Source organism: Camelus ferus, chromosome 12, assembly GCF_009834535.1.
Source record: "Camelus ferus isolate YT-003-E chromosome 12, BCGSAC_Cfer_1.0, whole genome shotgun sequence".
Taxonomy (NCBI): Eukaryota; Metazoa; Chordata; class Mammalia; order Artiodactyla; family Camelidae; genus Camelus; species Camelus ferus.
Genome location: NC_045707.1, coordinates 17,248,204 through 17,266,032, shown reverse-complemented (window position 1 = coordinate 17,266,032; position 17,829 = coordinate 17,248,204). Strand labels below are relative to the sequence as shown.

At 53.7% G+C, this 17,829-nt stretch overlaps 1 protein-coding gene across 1 annotated transcript; it reads left to right on the top strand.

Annotated features, from left to right (window-relative positions):
• The first annotated feature begins 435 nt into the window (after positions 1–435).
• KRT82 (keratin 82) lies at positions 436–12,396 on the top strand. The gene is made up of 9 exons (XM_006192751.3): positions 436–884; positions 2,674–2,882; positions 5,163–5,223; positions 5,792–5,887; positions 6,252–6,416; positions 8,931–9,056; positions 10,074–10,294; positions 10,524–10,555; positions 11,082–12,396. Exons 1-9 carry the CDS (start codon positions 486–488, stop codon positions 11,300–11,302), a joined length of 1,530 nt encoding a protein of 509 aa, XP_006192813.1. The 5' UTR covers positions 436–485; the 3' UTR covers positions 11,303–12,396.
• Positions 12,397–17,829: the final 5,433 nt, after the last annotated feature.

The window sequence follows — 17,829 nt, the reverse complement described above, 5'->3', positions numbered from 1 at the left end:
GTCTGGAGCATCTGCAGAAAAACACAGAAACAGCCTTGGGGATACAGAACATCCTCAAGCACCTCCAATTTGGTCTCTAATCCCGGAGCAGCCAGGGTTTATAACTCATGCCCCCATGAAGTGGCATAAAGTCCCGACTCTCCTTTTCCTTGAGGCCGAGCCACTGAATTAGCTGAACGTATCTGTCTGGTTGGCCCCTTTCGTCACCCCCGTAAACAAGGAAGGACAAATAGGATTTTTATGGGGCCCACCAGCATCGACCATTGGCTCCAGCTCTTTGCTCTTTGCTACCCTAATTATCCACCGTGGTACCTAGCAGCTGCCAATATGCCAAGCTCATAAACCTGATTTCATGGTGATCTGGGGTGTGGCCCAGCTCGGCCCTCCATCACCTACCAGATAAAAGGACGGAGGCTGAGCTGACCCGATAACTCGCACCTCCACCCTCCTGCCAGTGCCCCGTCTCTCTGCCCCTCGCCCCCACCATGTCGTGCCGCTCCTTGAAGCAGGGCTCCAGAGGTGGCTTCAGCTCATGCTCAGCTGTCCTCCCCCAGATCATCACCCACTATGCAGTGAGCAAGGGGCCTTGCAGGGTCAGGGGTGGTGGCGGGGGTCTCCGTGCCCTGGGCTGCCTCGGCTCCCGGAGCCTGTGCAATGTGGGCTTCGGGAGGCCCCGGGTCGCCTCCAGGTGTGGCCTGCCTGGCTTCGGGTACCGAGTGGGTGTCGCCTGCGGGCCTCCTGCCTGCATCGCCCCCGTCACCATCAATGAGAGCCTGCTGGTCCCACTGGAGCTGGAGATCGACCCGACTGTGCAGAGGGTGAAAAGGGACGAGAAGGAGCAGATCAAGTGCCTCAATAACCGCTTTGCGGCCTTCATCAACAAGGTAAGGGGCGGGCCCGGGGCTCCAGGGCCGTGGGAGGCAGGAAGCGCCTTGTGTCTGCTCCAGAGGGGCAGGGAGAGTGAGATGGCAGAGAAGCCGCTGTGGATCCACTGGCCTCCCCTGTGCTCCGCGACCCCTAATCGCTGAAAGCTGGTCAGATCAGGCTCAGCACTTGACATTTCTGCTTGCTAGTCCTTTTTTTTAACATGTCATTCTCTCTGAATATTATCTGATAAAATCACAAAGGGGCCTGAGATCAGACTACAAGAGGAAGTTTCAGAGCAATGATAGATACTGAGAGAAGCAACCAAGAGGCAGAGACCTGTCCTCCCTGATGAGCCTTTAATGACAGAGCTGCCTTCTGGGTGTCTGAGCTGGGGTGAGACCCTTGGGCCTGGAGGCAGGGATGGGCACTGTGACCCCAGAATTTGCCATTAGCTTTGGCCTGGGATGAGGAGAAGGTGAAACAGTCAGAGCCAGGGACACAACGGGACTGTGACCAAAGTCTTACATCTGTCATTCCAGAGCCACAGCTCTGAAAGTCTTCAGGGAAGGGTGACATGCTGCCTTTGGAAGGTGCCAAACTGGCCTGTCACCCTCAGCTACCTCTGGGCCTGTCCCCACTCCCCAGGGAGATTCTTGGGGTCAGGATACATGCCAGGGACTAGGTCAGTGTTTCTGGTGACCCCAAGGTTTAGGGCAAAGAGTTCTGGGCTGGCAGTCAGGAGAGACGGGGGCCCAGGGGCTAGCTCACGCCTGACAGTTACCCTCAGGCCCTCTGCAAACCACTAACCTCCCAGTCTCAGGAACCCTGCTGCCTGGTGGGAAGGGGCTTGGTGGTGATGGGAGAATTGAAGGAGGTAATATATACAAAAGTGCTCCAAAAAACCACTTGTTCTAGTACAGGGGGCTTGTTGAACTTACTCGTTTGAAAGCTCTTTAAGTTCTGGTTGTAAACCCATCCCAACAACGTGGGCCCCGATTGTCTGCTACGTCAACCACATGCTGTGAGGCTGGGGGCATCCTGGCGATGGGGCCGTTGACCAGAAGTAGGGCAACATGGCGAGATGCAAAATCCCAGGGCGCAGGCTGGAGACCATGCTCCCCCTGCCAGTGACCTGGGTGGCTGTGGCCAACTCACTCAGCTTCTCCTAACCTCGGTTTCCAAGCCACAAACATGGAGGAGTAGGCCAGTAGCCCTCCACATTACAGTGACAGGGACATTTTCTGGACTCAGCCATACAGGATGGGGCAGAGTAGGTCAGAGTGCTAGGACGCAGCCTTTGATCTTCCTCCCCTGGGTGGCCCTGGGCGCTCCTGGGCCGTAATTGAGGAAACCCCAATTTCCAGTGTAATCACCGGCTTACATTAGTATGATGTACAAAATGCTTCCCATACGATCCCAAGTAAGAGCTTTAGGCAGCAAAGTGAGGGCTGGATTGGGTTGGCCCAGGTTACAGGTCTCATGGGAAGCAGGCAGGCAGGGCTGGAAGGAGGGTCTGCTCAGTTCTCTTGGGGCAGTACTCTTTTCACCACTGCGTGTGACCGTGCGTGGAAGGTGGGGTCCCACACGCTGCCGCGGGCAGGAAAGAAACAGAGACACAGAGACACAGCCGCAGGGGCCGGTCCGCACAGAGACCCTGAAAGCGCTGGCCCATCGAGCAGTGCATTGGGAGTGAGAGTGAGCGCACAGACTGATTCCACTGCCCCCACCCCTGCCCCAGCACTGTCTCTCACCAGCCGTGGTCCCCAGGGTCTCTGCCTCCCTACAACATCCTGTTCTTGGCTGCAGGTCCGGTTCCTGGAGCAGAAGAACAAGCTGCTGGAGACCAAGTGGAACTTCATGCAGCAGCAGAGGTCCTTGCAGAACAACATTGAGCCCATCTTTGAGGCTTACATCTGTACCCTTCGGAGGCAGCTGGACTCCTCGGCCGGGGACCGGGCCCGGCTGGAGTCAGAGCTCTGCAGCGTCCAGGATGCACTGGAAGCCTACAAGAAAAAGTGAGTTGGCTCTGCTGTCACCTGGTCGGGGACATAGGGCAAGTGACATAAACAGTCTGGGCTCCAGTTTCCCCACCTTTAAAATGGGAAGCCAGAAACTTAGTTCACCAGGTGGTAGCGCAGGTAGGTGGGATAATGTAGGCAGAGCATCCAGGGTGTCTGCCCACTGGCACGGCAGAACCTTCGAAACTCTGAATTTGTCATCACCTGCCTTCCCACCACCCTCTTCCTCTCTTTGCGTCAAACAAGCTTTCTCCTGCATTTCTGGGCTCTACCTTATCTTCCAGCAGTCCCTTTGCAGACCCTGAACACTTCCATATTCCTCAGCAGACCCCCAAACCCTCCTTCTCCTCCCTCCAAGCTTCAACTCCCCTGTTCCTTCACCCTGATGAGCCTCTCTCAGTGTTTCTTCATGACATCCTGGCTAATATATCCCACCCCTCAACCGCCTGTCGCAGCCAGAAGCCATCGCCCCTTCTCTCACTTCCAGTTGCTCCGTCTCCCTGTCTCCCTCCCAGTTCTTGGTGGTTAAGGGTATGTAGCCGGCTCCAGACCTGACTCACACAGCAGCAGGTAGCTATGACACATGTCAGTGAAGAGCTCACCGGCTAATAGATCTGGAGCTTCTTGTGAGAAGTGGAGGCCCAGATAAATCGCCTTATGGTCCTGGGTGGGTCTCTTATGTGAGTGGGGAAGGGTCAAGAGAGATACATTTCCATTGACAAGAGACGTACGAGTATGCAGAGAGCCATGCCAGGGACACACATGCTGCAGGTGTCAACCATATGTCTACTCGGGGCCAGCTGCTGTGCTGGGCAGTACGGGTGTGATAGAGTTGGGAAGATCTGGCTGCTTCCCTCAAGCTGTCCCGGTCCAGTAAGCGCAGACCTCTGTGCGTGCGTGCACACCAAAAGCTACAGCGTGGTACAAGGCAGAAGAGGGGAGGAATCCCAAGAGACTGAGAGAGTAGAAGGGGCCCAGGAAGGTTTCCCAGGGGAGGGGCCATTTTGCAAAGGGTCTTGAAGGCCATGTTTCATTCCAGTTGCTTCTTGTAAAAGAGGAGCCCAGAGTAGACCCTAGAAAAGGAGACAGGAGCAGGTGACAAGGAAGGAACGAGTGAGAGAGAACAAGTCAAGCACACTGTGACAGGCGAGATGCGGCGAGACCGTGGCTGGGGTGAGGCCAACCCTCTCAGCAGGAATGATGCCGTTTTTGATGGTTAAGATACGAGAGGCGGAGGAGATATATTCTGCAGCTCAAGATGAGGACTTTGGGTTTTCAAAGTGGGGCAATTGGAGAGGGATGAGAGCAGAGGGGATTTTTAACAAGAATAGGAAACGCACAGTACCCTGTGCCAGCACTGGCCTGGCTTGGCAGATGTTAGCTTGTGTGATATTTTTAACGCACAGCACCTCTGTGAGGCAGAACCAGTGTTATCCTCATTCTACAGATGATGAAGCTGAGGCCCAGGGAGGCCAAATCACTTACCCAAAGTCACATGACTAGCACAGGACAGAGCCAAGATTGTAACCCAAGCGGCCAGCTCAGCGCCCAGTGCCTTTGCCACAGCTGAGTTCTGCTGGAAAACGGAAGGAGGGGTTCCAGAAAGCGCAGGGAAGCTTTTAATGGATTGATGTTGCTCGTCAAACTGAGTCATTCCGCCTGACTGAACCCCCTGATCCTGATTCCATTGCCTTGGGGGCCAGTGAGTGGGCGAGGAGCTCCCTTGGAGCCCAGAGGAAACAATCAAGCTATCTCTGAGGATCTGGTAAAGTGGGTAATTGCTACCTCTGCAAGTGAGCTGCAGGTAAAGGCCAGGCTCAGAACTCCTGGGCAGCAGAGACACAGGATCAGTGACTGCAGCCAACTCAGAACAGCTCAGAAAAGACAGCTGTGCCCGCAACAGGCAGCCAACTCTTCATCGCCTTCCCAGAGGAAATGACTAGATGAAGTAAGCTTCCTCAGCAGCAAGATAGAATAAAGGTAGCCTTCAGAAGGACTTCCCAGAGAATGATTCATCACAGAGACAGGTTGCTGGGCAGTAGGGTAGGGGGTAAACTTGCAAAGGGACAAATGAGTGTCTATGATAAAGATCATCTTGAGTAGCTGGAGGAGCCATAGGTGCCCAGAGACACAGCTGGACCCGGTGCCTCCTTCAGACATTCAGTCAGTGAGCGACAAATTTGCCCCCTTAGGCTCCTTTCCTCGGGCCTCGTACCACCACCCCTTCCAAACCCTACGAGCCCAAATAAAACATTTTTTTCCTGCCCATCCCACCAGATACGAAGAGGAGCTCTCCCTGCGGCCCTGTGCTGAGAATGAGTTTGTTGCCTTGAAGAAGGTGAGGGAGGATGTACGCCTCCTAAGCTGGACCAGTGGGCCTGGGGGCCACTCAGCCTCTGGACAGTTCCCAGACATGCCTGCAGCCCGCCCACCCACAAACCCCGATGCCAGCCCCACCGGCCCTGGGAGAGAGGAAGGCCAGCCTCCCACCCCTGGCAAAAGGGCAGTGACTGACCTGGCCACCACCTCCCACCTCACGATAAGGGTTGTGTCTACACCTGCCCAAGAAGCTAGAGATGTAGCTACCAAAACTCTGACTCACACCTCCAAAAATGAAAGCCATCATGATCAGTCCTCAGACAGATAGCTCCGTATTTTCTGGCCTGAGTTCCAGCTCTAAGGAGCTACATTCAAAGCTCCTGGAACCCCACTTCCTCCAAATCCTTCCCTGCTGGGATGCCAGGCCCAGGCATGGGGTCCTGGGGCTGGCAACCCCTCTCTCCATCTTGGCTTTGTCACCCCTTCACATCCATATGGGCCTAACTGGGGAAAAGTGGGTCCCACTCCTGCCACCAGCTTGCCTGGGAGGTGGCCCCAGGTTATGATTGTCACTGCTCTGGCTGCAGGATGTGGACACGGCTTTCCTGATAAAGGCTGACCTGGAGACCAACGTGGAGGCTCTGATCCAGGAGACTGACTTCCTGAGAAGCCTGTATGATGAGGTCGGCCAGAGACCAGGCCTGTGAGGTGACGGGGTGGGGAAGCCCCTGCCCTGTGGGTACGATTCAGGACAAGCTGACTTAAAAGTGAGAAGATGACAAAAATCAGCATGGGACAGTGGTTCTCAGGCAGAGAGACTCGCAGAGTCGGATGGCCCAGACCTTGGCTCTTGGGTCTCTGTGTAACTGGAGGGTGGGGATGGGGAACAGGTCAGTGATCGAAGGCCAGGACAGCTAGGCAAAGTCCCTGCAAGTCTGCTGCGGGAAGGCCAGAGCTGGGCCAGACCCTCTCCTCCCCACCCGCTTTCTCCCCCACTTTACCCTCAAAGAGCTCCCCGATTCTCACCCGGGCCACCCCCACCCCCAGGAAATCTGCCTGCTCCAGTCTCAGATTTCAGAGACCTCGGTCGTTGTGAAGATGGACAACAGCCGGGAACTGGACCTGGACGGCATCATCACTGAGGTCAAGGCCCAGTACGACGACATCACCAGCCGCAGCAAAGCCCAAGCGGAGGCCTGGTACCAGCGCCGGGTGAGGCCCACGGCAGGCGGGAGGGGCCCCAGAGTCATGCTCCCCCAGGAAGCGGGTGAGGAGGTAGTGAGAGCCACGCTGCAACCAGCCCTGCTGTTTCCGCCAGGCGCCAGGCCCCAGGCCCCAGGCCAGGTCTCCACTGAGCGTGTGGGAGACCCCGCAGACAGCCCAGGCCTGTCATCAGGACGCCCCAGCTTTATTCACCCACAGACTCACTGAAAGTGCTCCTCTAAGTAACCTTCACGGAACACTAATTGGCAGTGATGGCAGAGGGCTCTGGGCTTCAAGGCGTAGGTGGAGGTTAATGGCATGGAGTGGTTACTAATGGTAGAGCAGAAACAGTGATTAAGGTGGCCTCATACTACAGTAATGAGGGGCTTGCTGGGAAGCCAGTTGGTGTCCCCGAGGGCAATTTGATTTAACAAATATTATCATCTCAGTCTCAGCCATCCATCTGTGAAAAGCCCCATTCATTCACTCACTCACTCATTCACTCATTCAACAACTGTTCATTGAGCATCCATCGTGCGCCAAGCACCATTCTAGGTGCTGGAGACCCGCAGGGAACAGGACAGACAGCACCCCCTGCCTTCGTATCTCTTTCATTCTAGAGGCAGGGGCAGGGGCGGGACAGACAAATAAGTGCAGTGAATGTATGTCAGATGGATGCGTGCTAAGGAGAAAATAAATCAGGGCGACACGTAGGGGGTGCGGTGGGAATACAGTTTCAAATAAGGTGGCCTGGGGAGAAGGGCCTTACTGAGGTGTGTGGCACCACGAGGATTCTAAGAGTCAGACCAGCCCTGTTCTCAAGGAGAATTACAGTCCTCCAGAGAGAAACGTGTAACCAACCAAACAGAAACATAAGGAAGCTAAGATCGAATGACAGGCTAAGGGAGTCTGACCATGATGGAAGCAGTAAATTACATCTGGAAAGGCAGAGGCATTGGCATTGGATCTGGCTCTTGAAGGCCAAGTACGATTTCAATAAGCAGAGCATGGGGGAAGGGTACGCCTGGCCAAGGGCCAGCAGGGGCCAGGCTGCGGAAGCATGAAAGGGAGGTGCCCGGTATGAAACACCACGAAGGAGATGGGGCTAGAGACACAGGGCCAGATCACAGCAGAGCCACAGATCTTGGACTTTCTTCTGAAGTCAACGGGGACCAGTGTCCAGGAAGTGCCCTGAGCAATGTTCTGCCCTTTGTCTGGAGATCCATGGTTATCAAGGTATCAAACCCTGGCCTGGAGTCAGCTCCCTGTGACTCAGTCTGTGGCCTATCCGCGACCAGGTCTCACTCCAACCAGCCCCTCCTCTGGTTGCTTTCCATCCAGTCAGGTGGGCTAACCATCAGTCAGGTATGCTCAGGGAAAACAACTACAGTTTCCCCTAAGTTAGACCAGAAAGCTAACTCTATTATTTAATAATTGTATTTGTCTGTAAAACAAATTTGACTTGATATTTAGTTTTTTCTCAAATAACTTGAAGTACAGAAATAGATTGCCTGTGGATGACACCAGGGTTCTATGCTACCATCAGGAATACAGTCGCCTTCTAGCTTTCTATTCTGCCGTTCTTAATGCATTGCTTTAATCTTCATGGTTGCCTCATGTCCCAAGATGGCTGCAATACCACCAATCTCACATGTTCATTCCAGGCAGAAAGAAGAACAGAGGGCAAAAGAAATATGCCAATTGAATCATCCCTCATTATAAACAGCTTTCCTGGAAACCCTATCTAGCAATGGCCATAGGCATCATTGATGAGAAAGCTGCGAAATATTCTCTTACCGGGGCTTCTGTTTGAAGAGGAGAGTGGATATTAACTAGGCAACTGCAAGCTTTCCCACAATAACTAAAGAGAGTGATTTGTGCTTAACTCTTGTTTTATATTTTCTATGCAAAATGCTCTCATCCTTTATAAGCAGGAAATATAGAGTTAGTTAATTTTTAAAAATTTATAAATGTAATCTACAACACTCTATTCAGAAATTAGATTCAAAGCGCAAGGTTAAAAAAAAATGTATTAAGCCAAGATAAGAAGTAACACTGCATTTTGTTTTCAATTGTTTTGAAAGAGAATATACATATCTGGTGGGCAGACACGGTGTGTCCTCAGTCTTCGGTCTGTTAAACCCAAGACCTGTTAGATCCCAGACTAAGCACAGAAACCCCTTACCAAGGTCCACAGCAGGGGTGGAGCAAAAGGAGGGAAAAAGAGACAAAAAGATGAGACACAAAACAGCTAAATAGAAGGGAAGTGAGCCTGGAGCTTAGAGAAGAATTTAATAAAGCCTGGAGGTTCAGGGCTGGGAGGTGAGAAGGGAACAAGGAGCAGCACAGGAAAAGACCCCAAAATGGACCAGAAATGGGAAGGGGATGGGGAGCAGGGCAAGTATAAGAATCCAGACACACCTGAGCCAGGAAGTCACAAGACGAGAGACTCGGGACAGTGTGAGAAGGGGCTGGGAGGTGCCACAGAGTAAGAACCCAGGTTCTGACCTCCCTGCCCCGCAGTATGAGGAGCTGCAGTGCACTGCCGGGAACCACGCGGACGACCTCCGCAACCGCAGGAACGATATCCTGGAAATGAAAAAGCTGATCCAGCGGCTGCAGCAAGACATTGAGAATGTCAAAGCCCAGGTGAGGCTTATTCCAGGCTGACCCACCATCTGGTCCTGGTCGTGCGGGCAGGTCCATCCCCCCTGGGAGCCCAATTGAGGAGGGAATGAACTTGCACTGCCTCCCCTGGAGGGAGCGAGCCCTTTCTACAGAAGAGCTGACCCAGAGCAGGACGAGAAGCCTCAGGAGCCAGCAAGGTCCGCAGCAGGCTAAGCGACCTACTTTTATCAAGATGATATAGCAAGGACCCTCACTAAATGGGAGTGTGGGAAGGGTGCTCTCCAGGCCCCTTCCAACCAAAGACTCTGTAATTCTATGCTCCCGAAATTCAAGGTGACTCTGCAGATTCATAAAACAAGACTCATTCTGTTCTCCTAGGCTAGTGAAGGCCAGGCAGATGCTTAAAACCTATTAACATTTATGGTTATTTAATGTTTAATTAAAATATATTTATTATTTAAAGTTATTAAAATCTATTAGCCATAAAGCAATCGCTCAGCATATCTAAGAGGAGACTCTCAGATCTCCCTGAGGTGTTCTAGACAGGAGAACTGGTCCCAATCCCCCGAAGGAACTAGATGTCACAATCCTAGGGTGAAGCCCCAGCAGATTGGAATCTGGCCCATAACCATGACTGGAGGAAAACCTCAGTCTTCCGCCTGTGTCTCTCCTTTACTCTCACACAATTACACTCCCATTTTTGACATCAGTTGTATGGGGGAGTTTCCCACATCAACCAGTTCTGCAACACCAGCTGGGCGTTCTACCATTTAACTCAATTCTGACACTCTTTACCTAGAGATAGCATGAGATCCCACAGGTCAGGGGCTGCCCACTAAGTCCCACAAGACTGCTGCCACTTCAGATGCCCATCACAGGTCCAGGTGGTGCTCCTGGTGGTGCCAGGAACCGGGAGCAGAGACCAATATGATTATATATTTTTTCTGTTATCTCACAACGACCATGCTCTGCCTGTTCTGAGACTCAGTCCACGGCTCCAGGGCCCCCAGTAATGCCTTTCTCTGCTCTGCCCCCCAGCGCTGCAAACTGGAAGGCGCCATAACCGAGGCGGAGAAGCAGGGCGAGGCAGCCCTCGAAGATGCCAAGTGCAAGCTGGCGGGGCTGGAGGAGGCCCTGCAGAAGTCCAAGCAGGACATGGCCTGCCTGCTCAGGGAGTACCAGGAGGTGATGAACTCCAAGCTGGGCCTGGACATCGAGATTGCCACCTACCGGCGCCTGCTGGAGGGCGAGGAGCACAGGTGAGTCAATGATGAGCACCGGGTGTGTATATCCCCCCCGCCCTCGGGTTGCTGCTGCTGTGGCTGCTCATCCTGCTGTCCCGGAAAGCCTAAAACAGCACACAGCCTGCAGGCCCTCCTCATTGACAGGGTCCATGGTACGGGCAGATGGAGGGGGGGCCGCACGTTTCCCGGCCTCATTCTCTGATGCAGTTACCTTGTGTCTTCCTTTTCCTCTCCCCCTCCCCAGGCTGTGTGAAGGCATCGGGCCGGTGAATATCTGTGAGTAAATGAGCACTCCTCAGGGGCTCTGCGGTCTTGGGGGCTGATCAATCCAACACAGACAGAGCACCCTGCCGGGGCCCAAACCTCAGCGTGCCTGCCCCACCCAGAGGAAGAGTCCTGTCTGCTGGAGCTCCTCGGGGATGGAGAGGCTCTCCCTCGGAGCTGTCCATATGTTTGGCAGTCAGAATTAGGAGCAGATATACAGCATGATCCCGGTGCTTCAGGGCCCAGAAGCTGCCAGGAACCCTCCAGACAAGGGGATGCTTTTCTGGAGAAGGGTGTTAAAGTAGACTCAGACAAGTAGAAACAGAGAGGGTAAAACAGAAGCTAGAAGAAAGACATGTGGGGAACTTCCAGCACTTTACATGGATGGGGTGGGAGACATGGAAGTTGGTAGCTGGGGTAGGGGTGTCCTTAGAGGTGAAAGGCAGCAGGTGGGGACATGGCCTGGCTCAGATGTTTCGGAGCAATGTCCTTAGCGCCACGTGGTGCAGGGCCCTGAGCATCCCTTCCTGTTCCGCAGCCGTGAGCAGCTCCAAAGGCGCCATCCTCTACGAGCCATGTGTGGTCAGCACACCCATGTACTGTCCAGGGGGCACCAGTCTCCTCAACAGTAGTGGGGGCTGCAGCGTCGTGGGCACCGGTGAACTCTACATCCCCTGCGAGCCCCTGGGCTGTGGGAGCGGGCGGGGCTCTAGCCTGAAGCTAGGGGCTGGGGGCAGCTCCTCCTGCCACAAATGTTAGTACAGCTCCAGAGGCTGGAAGCCCAAGGGGCAGGGCACCAGCCCCCAACCTGGATGTTGCCCCCACCCACCCACCCACCAGAGTTGAAGACAGGGCTATTTCAAAATCCCACCATCCTGTACTAACCAAAGGTTTCCCTTGGGTTTACACTGGGAGCTGCCCCATAGGTATCTTCAAGCGTCGTCTTTCACTTAGGTGTGTGCAGACCCTGAGCTAGACCCTGGGGTGCGGGTGGGATGCAAAGAAAGAGAACGCATCCCCGTATCCGGGGACGGCCGGCAATCAGGCCCCAGTGTGGCCAAGAGAATGGCCGCAGCCCCCAGACACTTCTCTTCCCCATGAGAAGGCCAAATGGGCACATCACAGTTCTGCTTTGTGGATTATCCCATGGAAATTTCCCCACCACACCAGACTCCCCTACCCCCGGAGGTTCCCCACCTGTCTTACCTCTGGCTCTCATGCGCCTAAGAAAAGTAAAGTTCTTTTAACATCCACCTCATACATGCACATTTGCAAATATCAAAAAGAGACAACCCAGAATCCCATTCTGAATTCCAAAGCCAAGGGCCAGGATTTCAGGATCACTTAGGATCTGTCAGTGGTCCTCAGCTAGCACACAGAATCAAGAGTTGGTCTTTGGGCCTAGATTTATCTGCTCAGGTGTGTTGAACTTGCACTATAGAAATCCATCTTTTCCCTGAGCTCACATTGGCAGCCGATGGCTGAGAAATGCCTAGCACAAAGGCCAGGAGACATGGAATATTTCTCAACCAAGGGAGACTGACGTTGTCTGTTCAAAGGGAATCAACCCCACCCCTGCCCGTGTACATAGCCACACCTGTCCTGCTCCCTCTCGAGTTCTGCTTGCTTTGGGTCTAATATGAACATGATTTCCTGGCTACAGTGATGAGGGGCTGCCTCAGCGGACTTGGAGGCTCTGGTTCTTGGAGGGGCTGTGAGGAAGAAGGAGGTGCTCACCTGCCCCCCATCTCCCTGTAGTGCTGCATCTGCAGAAACCCAACCACCCAGGGATCCACCGTTCAGCCATGAGCCTCTGGGCTCTTCTGCCCCCAATAAACTGACTGTTCACAGGCTACAGGAATCAAGATTATTCACCCTTCTCTGTGGAGGGCAATGACGTGGAAGGAGAACCTATGAGCCGCTTTTGGGGGCTGGGGGCCAGGGGCCAGGGGAGGGGAAATGGAAGTTATTATACAAATGCAAAAACTACATATGAATGACTGGCAAGTAAATGGAATAAATGTGGATCTGTAAAGATTCCAATGAAAATCTGCCCATCCCACCCCAATAGTTGGTGAGTCACTTGCCATGTTAAAAGCCATGGGCCTCGTACCCATAAGACTCCTCACCACGTGGTCCCCTGCATATGTCCTAGGGAAAGGCCATGGGGCCCCTATCATGTCTGTACTTAGCGGCCTCCAAGCCTGGGCTTTGCTTCCCCATCCTGGACTATGTGTCCCAGGTGCTCGGTGCAGGGCCGCTGCAGGCCTGGGGAAAGCAGGGAAGATGGGTGGCTGCTTGGCCAAGGAGGAGCACCCCCATCCTCCTCTCCCTCTCAGGAGCCCCAAGACCTGGAGATGAGACTCAGTGGCAGCAGTGCCACCCTCTTGTTGCCTCACTGATTCCCCAGGACAATGCCCCCACCACAAACTCCCCCTCGGGACTCCCCTCTCCTGAGCATTGGGATGCAGCTCCCCTTCTCCCACAGCCTCGCACAGGGCATCTCTTCTGTGCCAAGCCCTGCATTAGAAGCTGGCGATGCCACGGTGACTATGACACCTTCTGAACCCCAGAGGAGCTCTCTGCCTCTCAGGGGAGTCACAAGTCATGAGAAGCAGAGAGGACAGGAGTGACAAGAAAAAGCATCTCCCGATTAGGCCCGGCAAGGGAATCAGAGACAGGTTCACAGAGGAGATTGCAAGCACAGGATCTGAACGGACAGGGGTTTCAGATTGGCAGGCAGCATAATCAAAAGAACCCACACACTCACTTTTTCATTCACTCAAAATATTTATCAAGTACCTGCCATGGGTCAGCTCTGCCCAGGGGCTGACCACACAGTAGTGAATAAGGCAGACCCAGCCAGGGCCCGCCTACCAGTGGGGACAGTAGACACAGTATCTAGAGGCCGTGGTAGGGACTGTAAACTGGTGCGGCCACTTTGGAAAACAGTGTGGCAATTCCTCAAATGTTGAACATGGAGTTACCGTATGACCCAGCAATTCCACTCCTGACTTTATACCCAAGAGAAATGAAAACACGTCCACACAAAAACTCATATGTGCATGTTCAGAGCAGCACTATTCACAATAGCCAAACGGTGGAAATAACCCAAGTGTTCATCATGGAGGAACGGATAATCAAAATTTGATCTATCTATACAATGAAATAATTTATGGCCATAAAAAGGAATGAAATGTTGATACATGCTGCAATATGGATGAACCTTGAAAACACATGGTAGATAAAAGAAATCAGACATAGGGACCACACATCCTATGATTCCATTCATGTGAAAGCTCAGAATAGGGAAATCTGTAGAGATAGAAAGCAGGTAAGTGATTGCCTAGGGCTGGAGGAAGGAGAAGATGGGGTAGGGGTGAGAGTTAAAGGTTTCTTGTTGAGGTGATGAGAATATTCTAAAAGGGACTGTGGTGATGGCTGCACGTATCTGGGAATATACTAAAACCACTGAACTGCACATTTTAAAGGAATGAATAATATGATATGTGAATTATATCTTAATATAACTGTTTTTTAAAAATGGGGCCCTGGCCTGAATCCATGCTTCTAGGGCTTACAGCCTAACCAGGAGTACAGACCTGGAATAGGAAATTACAGGTGCAAGGCTTTTTGTGAAGGACGACATAACTGAGGGGCCCACCCTGATCCCTGGGCCTCAGGAAGCTTCCTAGGAGGAGGGACAGGCAAGCTGGATCCCGAAGGCCAGCAGGACAGGGGGGACTGAAGGAAGCAGGACGGGGGCTCCAGGCTGAGGGCTGAGCAGCCACCATGATCCAGAACGCATGGCATCTGACCAGTGAGAGTTGGTGATTCTAGGGACGTACATCCACACCTGGGGAAGGAGAGGGCGGAACGAGGCCTCATGACCTCCTTCCCACTAGCCCTGTGACTCTGGACTGGGCCCTAGAGCCAGCTAAGCTCCTTGCTGATTAATAACTCAGAGCTCTGAACAGTACAGGGATGCTCTGGAGTCAGCAAAAACAGAGATTCCAACAGACCTCCCACCTCTATCCGCAAAGACGACTACCCAGAGCCCAGGAGACAGCCAGTGGAGGGAAGGAGGAGAGGGAGGGAAGATTCCCCAACTCTCGCTGCTAGGTGAGCTCAGGCATGGCAACCATCCCTTTGGGGATTCCCATTCCAGAGTGGCCTGGGCCCCGGGGGAAGGAAGGCTTGTCTGGAACAGTCCACAGGCAGACTCATCCCAATTGGGAGGGCGCCCAGCTCAGTCCTGGACGTGAGCTAGAGGCCGGAGCACGTCCCTCTGGAGCTTTCACCAGGGGACCCCCTCAGTGCTGTGCTGGGCACTCCCATTCTCCCTTGAGACCCAGGGAGGAGGCAACTCTAGGCAGGCGGGACAAAAGTGCCTCCTGGTGGTGGCCCAGCAGCTCACCTCCATTCACCTGGGCAAACATCTGAGCTTCTCCCAGGACCCGCCCCGCGCCAGGTGCTGGGATGCAGGGAGCATCAGGCCCTGGCCCTGCCCTCGGGAGGCCAAGAGAACAGCCTGTGTGAAACCAGGGCCTCAATGCATTCCGTTCCGCCTGGAGAATCCAAATTCCAGCCACTTCCAGAGCGCCCCCTAGAGGACAGGTGGGGAATGACCCCAGGAGGCCTGGGGAGGGTGAGGACCAGGAATGGAGCCCCTTGTTTCTGGGTCTGTCTCCCCAGAATGGCTCCCATTCCCTTGTCCCTCTTCTCCCCAGGAGGCCCTTCCTTGCCGCACCGCGCCCTCCCTCAGGAGCTGCTGCCTCTCCCCTAAAGGCCCTCATCTCACCCAGATCCCTCCCTCATCCCAGTCCCATCAGTGGCCCCAGGCAGACCCTCTCCTGCCACTCTCCACTTGGTGCTCGGATTGGGGGAAATGGGGGCAGAAACGGAACTGTGAGCAGAGTAGGGGAACTCAGGATCACTGAGTCTGACAGAAGGAAGCGGGCAGCGCCCAGCAGGCACCCCAGCACCGAAACGCGATGCCGGGCACACATCATCTCCCAGTGAAGGTGCAGTTTTTCGAAGCGGACTGACCTGCACACCCATAAGGAGCATCACTCCATCCCAGCAGGTGATAGCTGTGTAGGCAGGTGAGGAATTTGGGTCAAACCTGGAAAAATCATCCTGCCTGAAAGTGTGGGGATGGGCCCAAGCAAGAGGGGTGTTTTAACCTGGAAAAATCATCCTGCCTGAAAGTCTGGGGATGGGCCCAAGCAAGAGGGGTATTTTATCTCTCCTGAGAGGTGTTTAGATTCCCTCCACTCATCATTAGTCTGACAGGGCGGAGGGGTGGAGGGCCTCAGCCTCTCCCATTGTCCCCCTCCTTCTGCTAGGGGACTCCTGAGCTTCTCTTCCCACCAGGGCAGGTCCCAGCATGAACACCTCCCAGTGAGTACCTCTCTTCAGCACAAACTTGTCCCCAGGCAAAACGGAAAGCATTCTGAAGAAGGCGGCTTTTAGCAAAGCCCTCTCATCATCTGGGATTTCCCTGTCACCCTCTTTCCCTCCCACTCACTCGAACTCTGACAGCCACACATACACAGCCACAATGTGCCCAGGGTTCTCAGGCTCTGCTCAGCCAACCGAGATGGCACCCTCCCCTCCCACCCTCTCCTCCCCATGCAGATAGCATCGTGCTGTGAGCCAGCAATGGTCCTACAGTAGCGCAGTGAGGAGCTGGGGCTGGGCTCAGTCAGCAGATCTATCTCAGGATGACGACCAGACCGACTCCTAACAGGAAAAAGAAACTGTCAGAGCAGCAAAAACCCCAGCCCAGAGTTTCCAGGACAACTCCTCCCCTCTCCCCCGCCCCACCTGCCACCCCCCAAAAAATGGCTGAGGGTTGTGTTATGCACCGACTGGCAAAATAATGCCTCAGAAGTATAAATTGCTAATGGTGACAGCTCATCCCAGAATGGAGGTTACGCTTGACTGGTCTCAATTACCCCCACCCCGCCCGGCCGGTTAGGGTTGAAGAAAGCTGAGACGCAGGGCGGCCCCAGGAATCGCTGGTGAGGCAATGATGCCACAGCCACTAGAGCTGGAAGGAGGTGGGGTGCTAGGCGGGAACAGGGATGACTGCTTGCAAGTGAAAGGAGGACTATGCAAAAGAGAGGAGAAGGGGCAGAGAGAGAAAAAGAGGGAGGGAGGACAGCAGGGGAAAGAATGGCCGACAATAACCACACGAGGCTCCCCACACCATACACCCCAAACATTTGCATATGTAACCCTCACAATACTGTGCAGTAGGTATAATTCCATTTTACAGATGAGGAAACTGAGGCTTAGAGAGGTTAAACAGTTTCTCCCAGGTCATTGGTCTCACATGGAGGGTGAGTGTTTGCACAGTGATAATAAACAGCAGACTTTTACTTGGGTGTATCATTGTTTATAAGTTCTTTACAGATAAGCACCCTTTCTGTCTATACCTGGAGAGTGCCACGACCGTGCCCTGGGTGCACCACCGTCCAAGGTCACACTTGGCAGCTGGCAAAACTGGGATTGCTCCCACGTGCATTTGATTCCAAGGCTGGGTCAAGCCTTCTGTCCCCAGCCTGGCACACTCACTGGTGTCCTCCATGCCATCCCCACTGCCCTCCTCCCCACCTTCTCCTTCCCAGTCTCCTGGATCCCCTTGCCTGCCCTCAGAAGAGGAGGATGCCCTTTCCTGCAAGGGGCCAGATTCACGCCCCAGGAGCTTGGAGCTGGAGGGCAAACAGCTGGTCCCCTCTGAGCGCTTGGATTTCTATACCCCACCATCCTCAGAGCCAGAGTCTCCTCTTCCTGAAGTACCTGCAAAACCAAATTCCTCTTTTTTCTTTTCCCACACCTTGCTCCTTTCCCCTTTTCCTCCTGCTTTTAAACTTTGAAGTGTCTTCATTCATCCAACAAAACTATATAGTATGCCGCTCACCCCCGCCCCATTCTCCTATGCAGGGGACGAGGAGGAGGTAAAACACACACAACAGCGCCTGCCTCCTGGAGCTTATGTTCCAGCCTGGAAAGACAGATGAGAAATAAGCGAATTTGTGTAGGAGAGGCTCTCAGATGTTGAGAACAGTGAAGGAGAAAAGGAGAGGGGGTGGGAGATAGAGAATACGTGGGGGAGGGGGCTTCCAAATGGAAGAGAACCAAAGTACAAAGACCTGGAAGAGTTGACAGACCAGGCCATGCAGCTACTTCAAGAAAAAGAGTTCCCAGCAGAAAAAAACAGCAAGTGGGAAAATGTGTGAGCAGGAGTTTTCCTGCCTGTTTGAGGGACACATAGGAGG